At 40.0% G+C, this 16,720-nt stretch overlaps 1 protein-coding gene across 13 annotated transcripts in view; it reads right to left on the bottom strand.

Moving 5' to 3' along the window:
- Positions 1-16,720, bottom strand: part of MSRB3 (methionine sulfoxide reductase B3) — a 157,755-nt gene that overhangs the window by 125,020 nt on the left and 16,015 nt on the right. For 4 of the 13 annotated variants that reach the window (XM_070619672.1, XM_070619676.1, XM_070619673.1 and 1 more), the window contains exons 2-3: positions 4,415-4,578; positions 2,816-2,943 (exon numbers count right to left, since the gene is read on the bottom strand). The exons of 4 other annotated variants lie outside the window; for them this stretch is intronic. In XM_070619672.1, the coding sequence (XP_070475773.1) occupies positions 2,816-2,891 (76 nt within the window). In that variant the 5' untranslated portion in view covers positions 2,892-2,943; positions 4,415-4,578. Of the gene's footprint in view, positions 1-2,815; positions 2,944-4,414; positions 4,579-5,114; positions 5,184-16,720 lie in introns of those variants that run through there. 5 more of the 13 variants (XM_070619670.1, XM_070619671.1, XM_008534668.2 and 2 more) reach the window with 2 other exon arrangements.

Raw genomic sequence — 16,720 nt, 5'->3', positions numbered from 1 at the left:
TTCATTGTTATTGAACTTAACAATTTCTTCAACATCTCTATATTTCTCAGAGTAAAATTCTGTTAGAGAAATGGACGATAAAGATTTTACTAATATTTAAGTTGTAAAATATGTAAACGCTGGAAGACTGACTCTCATAACACTTTAAAAAGTAAGTGGTGCTTGAATGGCTAAGGAATTATGGAATACTATTCCAGCCGATTCATTTATCAAATTAAAATGTGTTTGCAAGCCAAAAGGACAGAGACTTTCTCTGGGCTTCCATCAGTACTGGATAGTAAGAATAAAAGAAATGTGTTGTATAATTTTAGGACTTGAATTCTAGTTCAGCTGGATGTATAAGTAAAATAAAGAGATCCAACAACTGATTGAGATGGTGATTTCTCAAACATAAAGTGCATTTGTGGTTCCTATTGAAGTAAAAATAGTTAAATGAAAGATGGGACATATTTAAATGTTTTTAAAAGCCTATTGTACTAAAAAATACAAAAGATACATTTTTTTTTGCTACAGCTATTTACAGGGAACTTAGTAAACATTTACACATGCCGGCCACTGTACTAGGCACTTTTCACGTCTAGGTCTCTTTCGTTCCCACAGCAGCCCCTTCCAGTGAGTGCTATTATTATTCCCATTTTACAAACAGGAAAGCCGAGGCACACAGCTAGTACGTGGCAAAGCCAGATTTCAAATGCAGTCGAACCCTGGAATTTGTGTGCTTAAGCACTGTACCATCATGGTGACTTAAGAATTATCAGCTTTGTTGAATTTAATCTTTGAATCATTTTGATATCAAAACTTAGACATGTCTCAATTAAACAATTTCAGTATGAAACCATTTAATTCCACAATTGTCATATCTCGAGAAATACCCTGTTAATTAATCAGTTGTTCTCTAAATACTAAGCCTCTTGTGTGTGTAGCAAACTCATATTACAAGAACTGTGCTGGTGCTCTCACACACTGGCTGCGTACAAACTAAATAACCTCCAGCCTCCAACTGTTCTATGCGTAGCCAGTTATGAAACGTTCCGCATGACATGGGGACCACACTGACTGAGGTTCTTCTTTAAGCTCATGTAGAACTCTGCAGATAAACCTTGCCAGTTCTACAACCTGAATCTCTCTAACCCATGCCCTTTCTTTCAAACCTACTGTAATGACCATTGTTAAGGCTCTCGCACTTTGTGAGTCCCTCCAGCCTCAAACTCCTCCCATCTACTCTAGACGGGCAGTTCCGGGCACAGCTGGTGGGGCAGGCAAAGAGATTGGGAAGAGTGACTGAGGCCCCCAAGCATTAAGCTTCATTAGTCTCTCAAGTCACCGCAAATAGACATAAAAGCTTTCTTCGACATAGATATTTACTATTCAAATACAGCTTCAAGACAAATGTCCCATCCTCCCTTCTAATCCAGTCTCCACCCAGCCTTCTCATAGAAGCACCTGGAACTAGCACTGACCTTCCACCATGCTAAATGAAGTCATGTTATTCCCCCTTCATCCTTTCCACAAGATTTAAATTCCTTAAAACATCATAGAAGACACTGCATGATTTGGCTACCTTCCTTCCTCACCTCTTCTACTTGCCCACACTGGCCCAAGCTAGCCATATTAAATAACCTGCACTTCTCTGAACACACCTTGCTCTTTCAGCCCTTCATGTTTTGTCCACGCTACTCCATATATTAGAAACGTCCTTCCTCCTCTTTGGACACCTGGCTAACTGTTGCTCACAGATGGAGACTCATGTCAAACACTATATCCTTGATGAAGCCCTCCTGAAACTTCAGAGACCCACCCTTCCTTCCAAAATTCTTCCCTTAAGCAAAGAGCTAGGACCGTCCTCCTCTGGATTCCCCTAACATCCCAGGTATAAATACCATTAGTCTAGTCTTATCACCATATGGGTCAATGGTCCTCACACAGCTCCATCGCCCCCTTGTACTAGCTAAATAAGTAAATCAATTTGACCTTGTTTATCATTCTACGCTCAGTGCTTCACTCAATGCCTGGCACTCAGAGTTAACATTCAACGAATGTTTAATAAGTTGGAATTAAATTTTCTATACAATATAGTAATAGAGATATGTACATTAATAGAAAATATAAATAATATTGACAACAATATTCACAGAAAACATCTAACCACTGTGACTTTCATAATAAAATTAAAATATTAATGTTATAGGCACATGATGAAATTTTGGACTTTCATGCCTCACTTGTTTAAATGCTTAAAATCGCATTTTTAAAAAGTGTGATGGTTCCACTCCAAGAACCAGCTGTCACATGCTATATTAGTTCTGTTTATTTGGTCATTGTTAAGCAGAACATCTTTTCTTTTTAACCACAATAAATGAGCAACTTTATTAAACTAAAGTTGTTCATTTTAATTTTTTCTTTCCTAAAGGCATGGCCACATGTGGAATGAAAAGTATTTTTATTATCCTTTAACAAGATGAATGTCCTATTTTGTGTGATTTGGGGCAGTTTTTTATCAAGACTGCTAGCCTCTTATGAACATTATGATTTTCAGATGTGTAGTGTGCATTAAAGAACAAGAAGATATCCTGAAATATTAGTGACAATTATATATTGAGCAAGGAAACTGGACAATGTTTCCAAGGGTTGTAAGGATTGTGGAAATGAATGGTACTCAAAGTAGAGTGGTGATTTATAACCAATTTCCGTCTTCAAATTAGGGCCCCAGTAAAAGAAAACGAAATTTAGCAAAGCATTATGGTGCATCATTTCCTGCAGCAGAAACACCCGCAGGCACCAGAGCCCCCGCCAGTAGGGTACAAGAAGCAGCAACCTGAGGGAAGCCCACAGGCTCGCAGGGCCACGGGCTGGCTTTTTGTCACCAAATGCAGCAGGTTGAATGCAGACATCACGGTGATTATCTTCACCAACAAAACGAGAGGCAAAGAACAGGGGCAAGAGCTGAGTAGGAGAAAAAAGAAAACAAAAACAAATTAAAACATCACAAATGTTAACCACATTCATTGCACAATTGATGGTTATGGTTTTATCTGGAACTGAACACACACACACACACACACAGTGTTAATAAATTTCAAATGGCTATTTTTCAGAGGGTGAGCTTACTTTCAACCCAGGCGTACTTATATCTCATGAATAAAATACACAAGATATAACAGTATCATCTGTGAATACATTTTGCAAGGGGTTCAGATAAGAGACGAAGTTTAACACAGTTGAAAGGAATTAGCATTTACTGAGTTCGGACCATGTGACAGCAACTGTCTGGGGCCTAATATACACATTGTATCATTCAATTCTTACAATAAACTGAGGAGGTAAGTTTTATCCCCCAATACATATGTGAGGAAGCGAAGCTCAGAGGTCCAAGGGCACAAGCAAATAACCAGTAGAAAAGGATGAGAAACCGCGTCTGATCTGACAGCAAAGTCATGTTCTTGCCTCACACCACACCGCGTTCTTCCAGTTATTTTTCATTTGCAAGTCTCCCTCCCTGGAGAAGATGGTAAAATACTGTAAGATTAAGAGATTTCTTTTTTTTTTTAACTGAGAGCCAAATAACCTAGGGACAGCCAGGAGATTCCCTTTAGAACAGTGTTGCATCTGAACAAAGCAAAGCGAATGTGAATTTTCATTTGATTTTACGATTTATAATTTCCAGGTCAATCCTGTGAATAATATTCACAACCTAGCCTTTAAAAAGGGTAAAAATATTCTTTAAAGCTTTTGAAAATGAATCATGTGGAAGAGTCTCAAAGTTGTGAGTGTGTTCAACGTCAGGGAAAAACCTAGTTAGGACTGTCTTTAAAGTTTTGTACAATCTTTCAACTGACAAAGGTTAACTTCAAATGAAGACGGAAATACTAGATGAATATTAACTTCTAATATTTTATTCAAAATTAGCATTATAAGTGACCTTAACCACTAAATGTCCAAAAATGGAGGCAAAATTAACGTCCTGTTCATTTCCTGACCCTCGTCCCCCCCTCAAAATAAAAGTCTGTTCCTGGTCTCCTCTGACCTCCTTGAAGAACAAACACGTAATAAACAGTAATATATTTCACCAAATCACTCTGGAGAATATCTGACAGAAATCCGCTTGTATTAACATGCCTGAACTCTGACTCCTCCAATCTAAACTCACTGCAAAACTAAAACATTTTTGTGTTACTAACTGGAGACAAAAGGGAGGAAGAGAGAAGGTAAGTATCACAATGCGCAGCCTGAAAGAACCGTCAAACATAAATAAACATGTCATTTTCACGAGTGACTGCAGAGCATTCCTTTGGAGCAGACTACTGACTAATAAAAGATCAAAGGTCTTTGCCTCACAACGCTATAAATAAAAATGTATTTTCTTCCCTGTGACCTTCTCTGGGAGGAATAAAGTGTGCACGGTAAATGTAATTACTTAGCAAAGCTGCAGCCTCCTCGTGCTCCCGCAGCTGACCGTAAAACGTCTTCCTCGTCTGTTTCATCAACTGCTGTACCAGGCGGCCGGCGCGCCTACCGATGGCGGCGGCCATCTGGCTTGTGTCAAAGCCGGCGCACAGGAAGAAGGGGAGTGATGTCACTCTGCAGGTCAGGCAAAGAACAAAGATGCATTCTACAATTAAAAGCTGAGGGCCTCAAATACCGGGGGGCCCTCCAGCATGATATGACTGCGTGATTTAACGTTCCCACTCTGTGGCATTTATTTCTACCCAAATAGCCAGGGCTCCATCTAGTGGCAAATTAGTTTTGCCCGGTTTTCTTTAAAAGCAAACCCAGAAAGTGCTACATGAGCACCAGGACAGTAGAGCAACTAAAGTGACCGAGAACTTTTAGAGCAGTCTCGTCTTCTGACACGGAAGAATGCAAAAAGCATGTCGTCACAATGTTCTCCATTTTCAAATCCTACAAAGCACGCATTCCATAGGTTAGGATTTGACAGAACCTTAATTATTTTAGTGCTTTAACCCTAATCATAGTAGAAAAAGCAACTAATTTTCCAAAATGCATGCAAAGTGACATTACTTAGTCTTCTGAAAATACGTAAGTGAAATGTAAAGTGAGGAACAGTTCAAAAGAATGGACGATGCCCCCAGATGCCCTGGTGAAATCAAACTCACAATCTTGTTCTTCCACAGAACAAAGGAATCATAGTTAGTATGACTCAACATGTGACACCAAGAGCAACTCTTCTCTAAAACAGAAAAAGAAATGTTTTGATGCTGACATGATTTAACAAAATTAATTTTTAACTAAGTTTTCCACTTATTTATGTTTGCAGTAATTTATGTTTACAGTAAATAAAATAAAACCCTTTGACAAACCGATCTAAAATACAGAATGCTTTTGCATGAAAGATGGGATGTTGTCATAGCTGTGCGTGAGCTAAGTTAGTTGCATTACCTTGGGCAAGTCACTTAACCTCTTGGTTACCTCAACTCTAAAATAAGTTAACTGGTAAAAAGCACTGGAACAACTCCTGGCACACAGTCTATGCTCAGCAAATGTTAGCTATTATTATTTAAATGTACAAATAGTTGCTATATATATATTTTTTTTCTTTGAGGAAGACTAGCCCTGAGCTAACTACTGCCAATCCTCCTCTTTTTTCTGAGGAAGACTGGCCCCGAGCCAACATTCTTGCCCATCTTCCTCTACTTTATATGTGGACACCTACCAAGCATGGCGTGCCAAGTGGTGCCATGTCTGCATCCGGGATCCAAACCGGCGCACCCCGGGCTGCCAAAGCAGAACATGCGCACTTAACCCCTGCCCCACCGGGCCGGCTGCGCTATATTTTAAAACTGTATGAATTAGAAATTTCTAACAGTCCATTTATACCCAATCCCACTTACAGTCAGCAGGTCATTCTCCAAAGACAGAGTCCTATTTATGACAGAAAACTTACTACTCTTTGATGGATTTCCACAGTGAATTATCCTAACGAAAAGGGAGGACAAAACTATCCTAAGGATAGCGGTTGATGACATCCTCGGCATGCGATGGGCCCTACTGTACGCACTTCACATTTATTAACTCTTGTAATCCTCACGGCCTTATGAGATAGATTACCATTTTCCCATTGTTAGATCTAGAGACTTAACAGAGGAGGTTAAGTCATTTGCCTAAAATCTCATAGCTAGTGAGGAGCAGGGCCCATGAGTAACGGACTAAACGAGTTACTGGATTTGAAGCCAGGCCACCTAGTCCGGGGCCAGTGCTTTTGACACACAGCTGGCAGTGAAGAGCCTCAACTTGTGCCAACACATCCTAAATGCCCTGGTCCTGTGTTTCTCCACTCTATAATGTGGCTGATAATAAACACTTAATAGGATTTAATTAATTCAAGAAGACTATTTGCAGATTCTCTCCCTCCAAACTGAGAGAAAAGAGCAGGGAGTGGAGGAAACGAAAAGTCTGAGACATACTCAGATTTCTAGATTTGATCTTTCTGTCCCACCAGATGCAACTCCCCTTTCTATTTCACCTTCAAAATTTTTCTTTAAACTCCTTGGATCCACCCTTAGGATACGTCCTAAAGACGCCAGAATTGACTCCACTTGAATCTACCAAAGCTTCCATATGTTGATGATATGGTACTTTTGAGGCCCAAACAAACCAACAGCTACTCCCCACTCCCCTCCCGTCCAAAAGTTCAAGTTTCAACTTGGCAGCTTTCTTCCCATTGCACTCCTTGAGCTGCCTGGGTGAGGACCTCGCCAGAAACAATCCTAGTCCAAAAGGAGGCAAAAGCAGCACACACTTCTGAGGGTGACAATCTTTAGGGAAAGAATTAGCATTAAACGCCCTGTAAAACCACACTGAGTTAGGATCACCCAGAAAATCTCTAATTCTCCAAGCTTATCCTCAACTTCCTTACTCTTGCATTGCCTTTCACTCAAATAATTGCATAGATTAATAACATTTACAGAGAATCAACACGTAATTTTTTTGAATGCACCAGACACACGTCTTACGCATCTTTCTAATTTCCCAGAATATCTAGTACATCGTTTTGAAAATATCAGGTGTTAAAAAGGGATGGGCAATACCTGATGAGCAGTATCACACGATGTGTCAGGAATAGCATTAGATTACATGATTGTCTATAATATCTTGTTTAAAACTTTTTGATGATTCCCCATTACATCTTGCAGGATATTCCAAACCATGTTCTGAGAAACAGGAGACGCCCTTTCAAACAAGTTTCATAGTCAAATAGTGGTGGAGATGCCATACAATATAAAGCGTCTAAGAGGCTTTGCAGTAGATATACCCGCTTGACTTTGTCTCCATTGGTGTCTCTCAAATGGTTTTGACCTTCTAAAACCCCTTTCTTTCCTATCACCATCCCACAGGACGCCTTCTGGTTAAGCCTTTGGATAAAGCATGACTTCCTAAACAAAGCCTCTGAAGTTCCACATCTAGCTGCTCCCTAACTGCTCAGGCTTTGGTCTTACCTTAGCTCCCCATCCCACCCCGCCCCACCCCATGCTCCTGCCCTGTCAACACACTGATCTCCCCCAGATAGGTCCGCTTTCTCCTACTTCCACCCCTATGTCTTTCTTCATTCCACATCCTTGCTCTCCTTGTCACCACACCCAACTCCTAGCACTCCTAACCTCTCATATCCTGGTTGCCTCTGAAGCGCCAAGCGGCTTCACAGCCCCTGTGATGACTTTCAGGGCACTCACTCGCTTACATCTCTGCCTCTCTCTGCTGGATGATAAACCTCTTAAACACAGGGCTGTGTCTTTTTCATCTGTGTATCCCAGTACCTCGCACCTACTGGTCATTCATGTACCGAGTGAACGAATGACCATGTAAATAACTGATTCTACGGAAATGACTGTTCAAGATCATTTCCCACCCTGCTATCTCTGCCATCTCAACTGTTAATGGTGCTTAAAGGCAATAGTTTGAATCAAAACCAGTTGGTTCCTTCATAGGAACCAGCAGTTCCTATGAAGAGGTGGAAAGTTGAAAATGCAATCTGACTTGAGATCCAAAGATAGCTCAGATGCCCTATTTTGGTTAAAAATGTTTACTTCATCTTTTTTTCACCCAGAACTCTGACATCCAAAAATTTGACCAAAGTTAGTTAGTTTTTTGGTTGGGTTTATTTTTATTTCCTTTTACTTTTTTCCTAGCAGTTGAACAATAAACTGCCAAAGAGAGATGGTACAAACAGGGAATCCAGAGACCTCACAAAGTTGATAACTAGCTCCAGAATAAACGAGAGGATTGTGCTGGCGGATGTAAGGTATCAAGCCTCAAGGTTGAATGCCTTCCCAAGAAATGCCGACAGAATGTTTCCATCAGTGGCTTTCCACAAGCTAGTAAAACGTCCTCCTAAAACTGCAGGGGAAAACAGAGAGTGGACAAATCTGAATTTTGTCAAGTAAGGACCAAATAAAAACAAAAAGCCCCAAATCCTAATCTCACCAGAATATCAGAAAAGAAAGATTATGTTAACATCAAGAACTAGGAAAGCAATCTCAAAATAAAGAACATTCTTTTGAATAGACTATACTTAGTTTTGTGGGGGGGGGGGGGGAATATTCATTGTTGCTATTTTTCTCACTTTATTACGCAAAGAAGAAACTTCATCATGGGTCAGCATTTGGGAGCCACAAATCTAAACGCCTACTGTAAAGTTGCACAAAAACACTGTTGTTCTTATCAGCACAGTGCCCGGCACCCAGTTTATGCTCAACCAATCTTTGATGAATGAATTGATCAATCATTGACCGCTTGAAATCAGCAGGCCATTAGCTAGCACTGAGCATCCCTTGGGTTAAGCAGATATCTTTCTGTATTCGTTATAACAAACAACAGAACCCTGGCTATCCAGAATCCTCAATCTTCCAGACCACTTAGAGATAACACTTTTAAGATAAGGAATTTTTAAAAGTTACTCAGTTCACCTATATAAATTCCAATTACATGGAAAACAATGTATTAGGAGCTGATATAAGATATAAGATATAGTCTGTGCTATGGAAAAACCTATTAGCCTAGATGGAAACATCAGATATGGGCGAAATGCCTTAACAGTGGTAGAAATAAACTGCCTGGAATTTCAGGGGAAGAAATATTGCTTCCAGCTCTGGGGAAGGGAGTGGCAGGGTTATGGGGGTATTGGGAACCAAAGAAAAGTTGCACGAAGAATAAATAATTTTTTTAATATCTCCAAGTTTAGCCATTTTTAAACGTTTTGATCTCAGGATCCCTTCACACTCCTAAAAATTATCAAGGACCCCAAATCCCTGTTGTTTATGAGGTTACACCTATCAATACTTACTATATTAGAAATTAAAACTGAGTAATTTAAAAGATATTTCCTTATTCCATTAAAAATAACAATAAATAAAAATAATATGTATTACAAAAATGACATTTTCAGTGAAAAATTACTGTATTTTCCAAAACACACCTATAGATATTACCTATAAAATGGGAAGTTTTACATTTCTGCAAATCACTTTAATATCTGGATTAAGAAAAACCAGCTGGATTCTTATCTCTGCTTCTGCATTGCACCTGCTGTGATATGCTGTTTTGATTGAAGTATATGTATGAACAAAGCCTTGCCTCACTCAGATAAGCAGTCGGAAAAGGGAGGAGTATGTTAGTAACTTTTTCAGATAATTGTAGATATTCCTCTTGGCTATTACACCAAAACTCAACATTTGGAAAACAGTGGGTCACTGGGTTATGCACATCTTTCACAGGATGACACATTTCCTTATCACTATAAAAGTCGTATTTATTAACATCACCACTGATTTCATCAGAAAAGTCTTACAATTCTGAGAAGCTGTCAAGCACACAGTGGCAGATACAAGTTTTCCAAAGTTTTGTTTTTTAACTTGAAAGCTCGAATTTTATCACTGCCAACAAATACTGTCAGTTGTTTCCCTTAAAGTGACAGAATCACTTCATTCATTCTGGAGAAAATGCTGCCAAATACCCAAGTCTAAATAACCACAGTCTGGCTGTTGGTCATTCTGTCAAGTAAAACGTTTCAAATGATCGCACAGTGTTCTTCCTGGAGACGACCACTGCACTTTGGTACACAGAAGCACTTTATAAAAGCGTATTTCCCGTTTCTTCCAACGGAATATTAAACGATACGTACTCGAGGTCAAGATTTAATAAAATTAATATAAAGTTCACTACTTCATCAAGGACATTCTAAAGTGAACCTGGCTTTTTCGCTGTGTGCATGTTAGTGAAGAAGAGACTACTAACAAGTCTGCTGCCACCAGCTTGATTCCCACCAAGACACCAGCAGCTTCACCCACTTCTGCGTCCGTAACATCAATGCAAATGTCAAACCAGTGAAAAAGGAAACAATATCTTAGTGTTAGCATGAAAATAGTTTTGACTTTGTGAATCCCTTGAAAGGGTCTCAGAGACTCCAGGGGTCCACAGTCAAAACTTTAAGAACTGCTGGTCTGGCACATTGCTTGGCACATAGTAAGCACAGTAAATGTTTAATAAATATCTGTTGAATAAATGAACAATGAACAGAGAAATACATTTACAATCTATCCCATAATGTTTAGGAAACAACAAATGGCTGGAAAATACTATCAGTAGTGTTTAGACTTCTTACTACTTCTAGAGGTAACCGGTGCACTTCCTGTTTCATTTAGTCTGTGCAGAAATGCACAGCTTTGAATTATTTTATCAGAGCGAGGAGAATAGTTATGACAGGATTCTGAAAGTAGCAACCAAAATGCTATGACTCCATTCTCTCAGTACCACCCTGAAATTTACAAAAGTGTACATCCTGCTAGGGGATAAGAAAGCAAATTCTGAATTAGAGCCATCTCCAGAAAAGGGAAATTAATTTGTTAATAAATTCTCTCAACATTCACTGAGCCCACATCACATACATGGCATTATGAGTTCATGCAACGCCTACCAATACAAACAAGGATGAGACCTCTTGGAAATGCTTGAGAAAAACAGAATTCTATCATTAAACAACTTTCGAACTAGAAGAAATCTTGGAGAACACCTAATCAATCCACCAGTTTTGAACATGAAGTCACCACTCACCACAGGCACAGAATTAGCTGTGAGGTGTTTCACAAGTAATTTGTTAAAAATTGTCTTCAGATGCCTGTTTGAGAGTACAGTTTTTAAAAAAATAACTAGGATGTGTTTAGAGTTCTCTCTCTAATAATGTCACCTTTGTTGACTTGTTTTCTGACATATTTTCTTGAGCAGGAGAGAAAAGAGTGGATTTACAAACAGCAGCACCAGGAATGTGCAGCCTAGACGACTATCCCTCAGTCTATAATCATCGACTGCGTACGACTATGTGAGTATGTTGCTCATGAAATAGCATCCATCATGTGTATCTCAGTAGGAAAAAAGGGGGAGAAAGAATGAACTGATCCACCTTTATTTTGCAAACAGCAAAACAGAGATAAAGAGACTTATCAAAGGTCAGCAGCCAGCTGGAGAAAACATTAGGCTGAGACCTCACTTGTCTACATGTCATAGTACCTACAGTGTCTTTATTATTCAGTTCACATCAAAGTAAGAAAAAGACACAAAGAATTGTACCTAATATTGACGATGCAATGGTTATTCTGTGTCCACTAAGAAGGGACACCAATGGTATAATTAAAATAGAATTATGGGCAAAGTCCATCGTCTGATGCTAATTATAACTCCATTACACTCTCCCTTTTTTCAGGATTCCTGTTTTGTAAAGTATCTAGTCAAATATAAGGATTTATTCATTCTCACATTAATATTTTAAACTTCTATCATCAACATAAAACATAAATCTCTTTTTCTTCTAAAATGTACATTGATTTCTGTGGAAATTAAACAGAAACCTCATTAAAGATGGAGTCAAGAGGCCACAAGGGGGAGTTCTCATGCCCTGCCAAGAAAGCAGAGCCAACCAGAAAAAGAGAGGTGACTTCTCCCCGGCAAGGAGCTCAGCCAATGAGAGCCTGGCACCACTAAGCCAATGAAAAGACACTACACTTCAAACTCCCATCTCCTCCAGTGGACTCTGTTCACAACAGCCCTCCCAGCTAGCCTTCCCCTCTACAAAAGACTTTCTCCTCCCTTGCTGCTGGGGAGCCACACATGGCTCCCCATGGTGGAAGACTCCAAATTGCAATTCGTTGCTGATTTCTGAATAAACTCATTTTTGCTGGAGAAATAATTAGCGGTCTAGTTGTTTAAGGTCAACATTTCACAGCTCATAGCTTTTACATTATATATGTGTTTCACCTAAAAAGCTTTTCTTAACATTTAAAAAGTGCCAACAACAAGAAAGCAAAACCCACATAAGCAAATCATTTTTGATTACCATAAAAAATGTCTCCGGAATTTTGTAGCTTTTTTGACTGTTTCATTTTGTTGTGTTTATACAGTGCAGCTTGGTTTCACTTTTCTGGTACTTGAGTGCAAATTCGAACTTCGTCACTGACTAGTTAGGTTTCATTTGGAAGTTTCACTCTGAGCTTGCAAAGTCTCACCTGCAAACTCGCAGTTTATAAGGGCTTCCTCACAAGCTGCTACTAGAGGGGCACCTGGACACCCTAGATCAGCACTCCCGCCCCTGCCCGAAGGAACGCTCCCCACTGATCAGCCCTTAAGAGCCCCCTGGAACTCCCAGAACTGAAGCTCAAGGCCTCTTAGTGACATTTTATGGGGCTGTTTTCTTTACTGCAAACATTCTTCACTTGGTTTTTCTACAATCCCACACAGCATCATCTTCTTTCTCTGTTTTGGAAAATCGCTTCTGAATCTCTTGTGATATTTCCTTCTGGTTCCAAACCGTGGTTATGCTCCAGAGCTCCCCCTCCAGAACTCTCTGTATTTCTCACTATTTAATCTCTTTCTTGTAGATCTTACCTATTCTTACAGCTTCAACCTTCATTTCTTGAGAGTTTACTAGGGAGATCTAGCTCCAACAATGAGCCAAGCTCTAAGGCTATCTTCTAATATCTGCTGGGCGATAATAATATCAACGTGCATTTGCACAGTATGTTCTAATTTACAAGGCACTTTCATATACATATATATCTTATAAGAAAGACTGTTTAGTCCCACTTTATATTGTTATCCAAATATTTTATATGTCTACATCTTACTTTGATGATGTTGTTGCTAACGACAATCATTTTTGAGCACCTGCAGTAGGTGATTGTATACGTGTGTACATTAAATCACTTAATCCTCACATCCACCCTGAGGGAGACATTCCTATATGTGGCGGCCATTTGTGCTATTTGCCCAACATTTCTGGTACTCCATTTTTCTGGCACATGGTGGGAATGTACTTTCTGGCCCCCTGTGGTCAAATGAGACCATGTCACTAGTTCTGGACAGGAAGTTGCGAACAGAAAATGATAATGTGTGTCACTTTAAGCCAGAGCACTTAATTGTTAGTGTGAGCCTCTCCAGAACTTTCTTTCCTCTCCAACAATGACCAGCAATGTTCCACAATTTGATGGTGGCTGCTCCATTAACCACGATCCTGGAGTAAGGATATATGGAGCAGAGTTCCCATCTGACAGATTTGGACACGCAACACAAGCAAGAAATAAACCTTCGGTGTTTTAAGCCCTTGGGATTTGGGGATTATGTGTTCCAGCAGAAACTATGGTTCGGAGGATAACTCACTTGAGGTCAAATGGCCAGTAGTAAAAGATGGAGCCAGATCTTGAACTGGAGTCTATTTTAATCTCTTCTACTACATTAAAAGTTCCTCAAGGGCAGGGACTCTTGTGCCACAGATTGCTGTCCTTGTTTGGGAAAGTAACAGGGTTTGAAAGGATGAGTGGTCCAATGCCAAAGACAATGAGACCACCTTGAAAAGCCCAGCGTGTCTCTCATTAGTCGTCCCTTCTATTCCTAAAAATCCCAAAGAGACTCTTACCTTGGGCAGAAGATACAGCTCTCCTCTCCTAGTCAGACACTAAAGGCCAGGAGGGAGCCACTTCACCATGGACCACCTGGAGCTAGCAAACTGGTCCCAATCCTTCAAGAACTAACAGTTTCACGTGGCTACCAAAGTGATTGGGTAGCTCCGGTCACAATAAAATGACCGACCACAAAGACCTCATTTCCTGAAGTGACTGAAAGCTCCCTGGGCACCAAACACCTTCGCTGCAGCTTCTCTCACTGATTTAACAAGTCAGTGCCCGGATGCAGACCTGAGAAATACAGAGCCCTGATTTTAATCACCCTATAAATACAAGAAAAATCAATCCACTTGCCATGATGCTAGAAAAATGTACATCCTTTCCAGTGGATAGAGATCATGCTGCTGGACCTACAGAGAAAGACTGTAGTAATAGCTCACTTTATTGCTTACTGTGAGTAAACAATATGCATAACAATACAAGCTTTTAGAGACAACCGATAGACAAAGGTTTGGCTGTGGCTTCAGAACAGAGTGTAAACATTAGCAACTTTACGTTTTAAAACAAAAAGAAAATGTACATAGCTAACAAAATGTAAAGAAGGCCAGAAAGGAAGGCAGAGGAAGGGGTAAGAGGATCAGGCCGCTCCTCTTATAAAGCAGGCGCAAGGGACACCAGTGAGACTGGTAAATGCTACCTGACGCTCAGCATCTACTCTTCCTTCTTCGGGTCAGTAACAGAACCTCTGCAATGTTAGCTGAACACACAGTTACATTTCTCAGCCTCCCCTGCTGTGCTGTGAACATGACACTGAGTTGTGGCCAATGGAATATGAGTCAATATGATGAGTGATCTTTCAGGTCACCTCCTGAAAAGACAAAGCCACTTGCTCAGACTTCCTCTCCCTTAGGAAAAGGCAGCCACTGCACAGCACGACACACTGAGACAGAAGCTCCTGGGTGAGGATGGCAGACATCACAGATCCTGAGGAAAACCTATCCAGCAGCCTAACCTGGGGCTACAAGGAGAGAAAAACAGATTTCTACTTCTGGAAGTCACTCTACTTGGGACCTCTCTGTCATAACAGATCGGAATGTAGCCTATCAAAAGCTGATGAGTAAATATATTAATGCTACAAAAGGACAATAGGGGAATTAAAAGACCAACAGATCAGTAAACAATGGCAGTCAGAATGCAGAAGAGAGAGCAGACGAATCGTTATTTTTCATAACCAGATAGCATCTGAAGTGGAGGAACTGAGAAGCAGTGCTATAAGGAGACTGAGCAGTATTAGGGAACTCTCAGAAGAATGACTTAAAACATCCCTCCCGAGGGCTGAGGTGGAGTTGGAGGCTGTTCTTTCCATCTCAAGTTCCCCTGTACCAAGAACCATGTGTAGGTTTTTGATCAAAAAATAAAGCTTATTCACGCAAAAAAGATGCAGTGCCTAATGAACCATTTCATCTAAAGAGATATTTGCCAAGGCAGGCTAAATCCTATGCCTGGAACCATCGACTACAGCATCGTGATGCACCACTAAAAGACTATTTTTAATGAGCCAAATATAAGCCCTAAAAATATGTATCCTTAAATCCTGTTTCAAATATTTTAAGTTAGAACTCTGCCACCATTCCAGGAATAGAAAGCTTTAGCACTGGAAACTGCAAATAAATATTTGCTCTTGTGTCAGAATTTTAGCATCCCTCCCCCAAGTTTACTTTCTGTTGCAGAAAGTCATAAAATTATGAAACAAAATTCTCATGATGGATGTGCTGTGGCTGGTATCTGATACGGCAGAGAAAGGAAAGTTTTATGGAAATGGACTCTCTCCATTCCATGGAAAGGTAAACCTTACTGGCCTCTATCTACTATCCTTTGACAGCATGTTGGACTTGGGAGGGAGGAGGAGCCCTGAACGAGATCATAGAAGGAAGGAAATACAATATTGTGCAACATGTTCTTTCTACTTTGTCCTACACTGGTTTTCTTTATTAACTGTAGGTGATTAAATCAAGTTTTAAAAGGAATTTGGGTATTACACATGCACCTCGAGCTATTTATCATATCCAAAACTCAATTTGTTTCTTTCTTCATCAATTTAATAATTCTTTCAAATTATTATTCTTTCAGTATCCCTGATCCTGTTAAAAAGTACCCTCGAGCCTCACAATCCCTGACTTCAAAACATACTACAAAGGGGTCAGCCCCATGGTGGAGTGGTTAAGTTAGCACGCTCCACTGTGGCAGCCCAGGGTTTCACCAGTTCAGATCCTGGGTGCGGACATGGCACTACTCATCAAGCCACGCTGAGGTGGCGTCCCACATGCCACAACTAGAAGGACCCACAACTAAGAATATACAACTATGTACCAGGGAGCTTTGGAGAGAAAAAGGAAAAGAATAAAATCTTTTAAAATTAAAAAAACATACCACAAAGCTATAGTAATCAAAACAGCATGGTACTGGCACAAAAACAGACAAACAGATCAATCAGTCAGAAGGGAAAGCCCAAAATAAAACCACACATCTATGGGCAGTTAATCTTTGACAACGGAGCCAAGAGCATACAATGGAGAAAGAAAGTCTCTTCAATAAATGGTGTTGGGAAAATTGGACTGCCACGTGCAAAAGAATGAAAGTAGACCATTATCTTGCACCATACACAAAAATAACTCTAAATGGATTAAAGATTTGAATGTAAGAACTGAAACTATAAAAACCCTAGAAGAAAATATAGGCAGTACACTCTTCGACATTAGTCTTAGCCACATCTTTTTGAACACCATGTCTACTGGGGTAAAGGAAACAAAAGAAAAAGT

Source organism: Equus przewalskii, chromosome 5, assembly GCF_037783145.1.
Source record: "Equus przewalskii isolate Varuska chromosome 5, EquPr2, whole genome shotgun sequence".
In the NCBI taxonomy this organism is placed as follows: Eukaryota; Metazoa; Chordata; class Mammalia; order Perissodactyla; family Equidae; genus Equus; species Equus przewalskii.
Note: the sequence above shows the minus strand (reverse complement) of the source record. Positions and strands in the feature narration are given on the sequence as shown.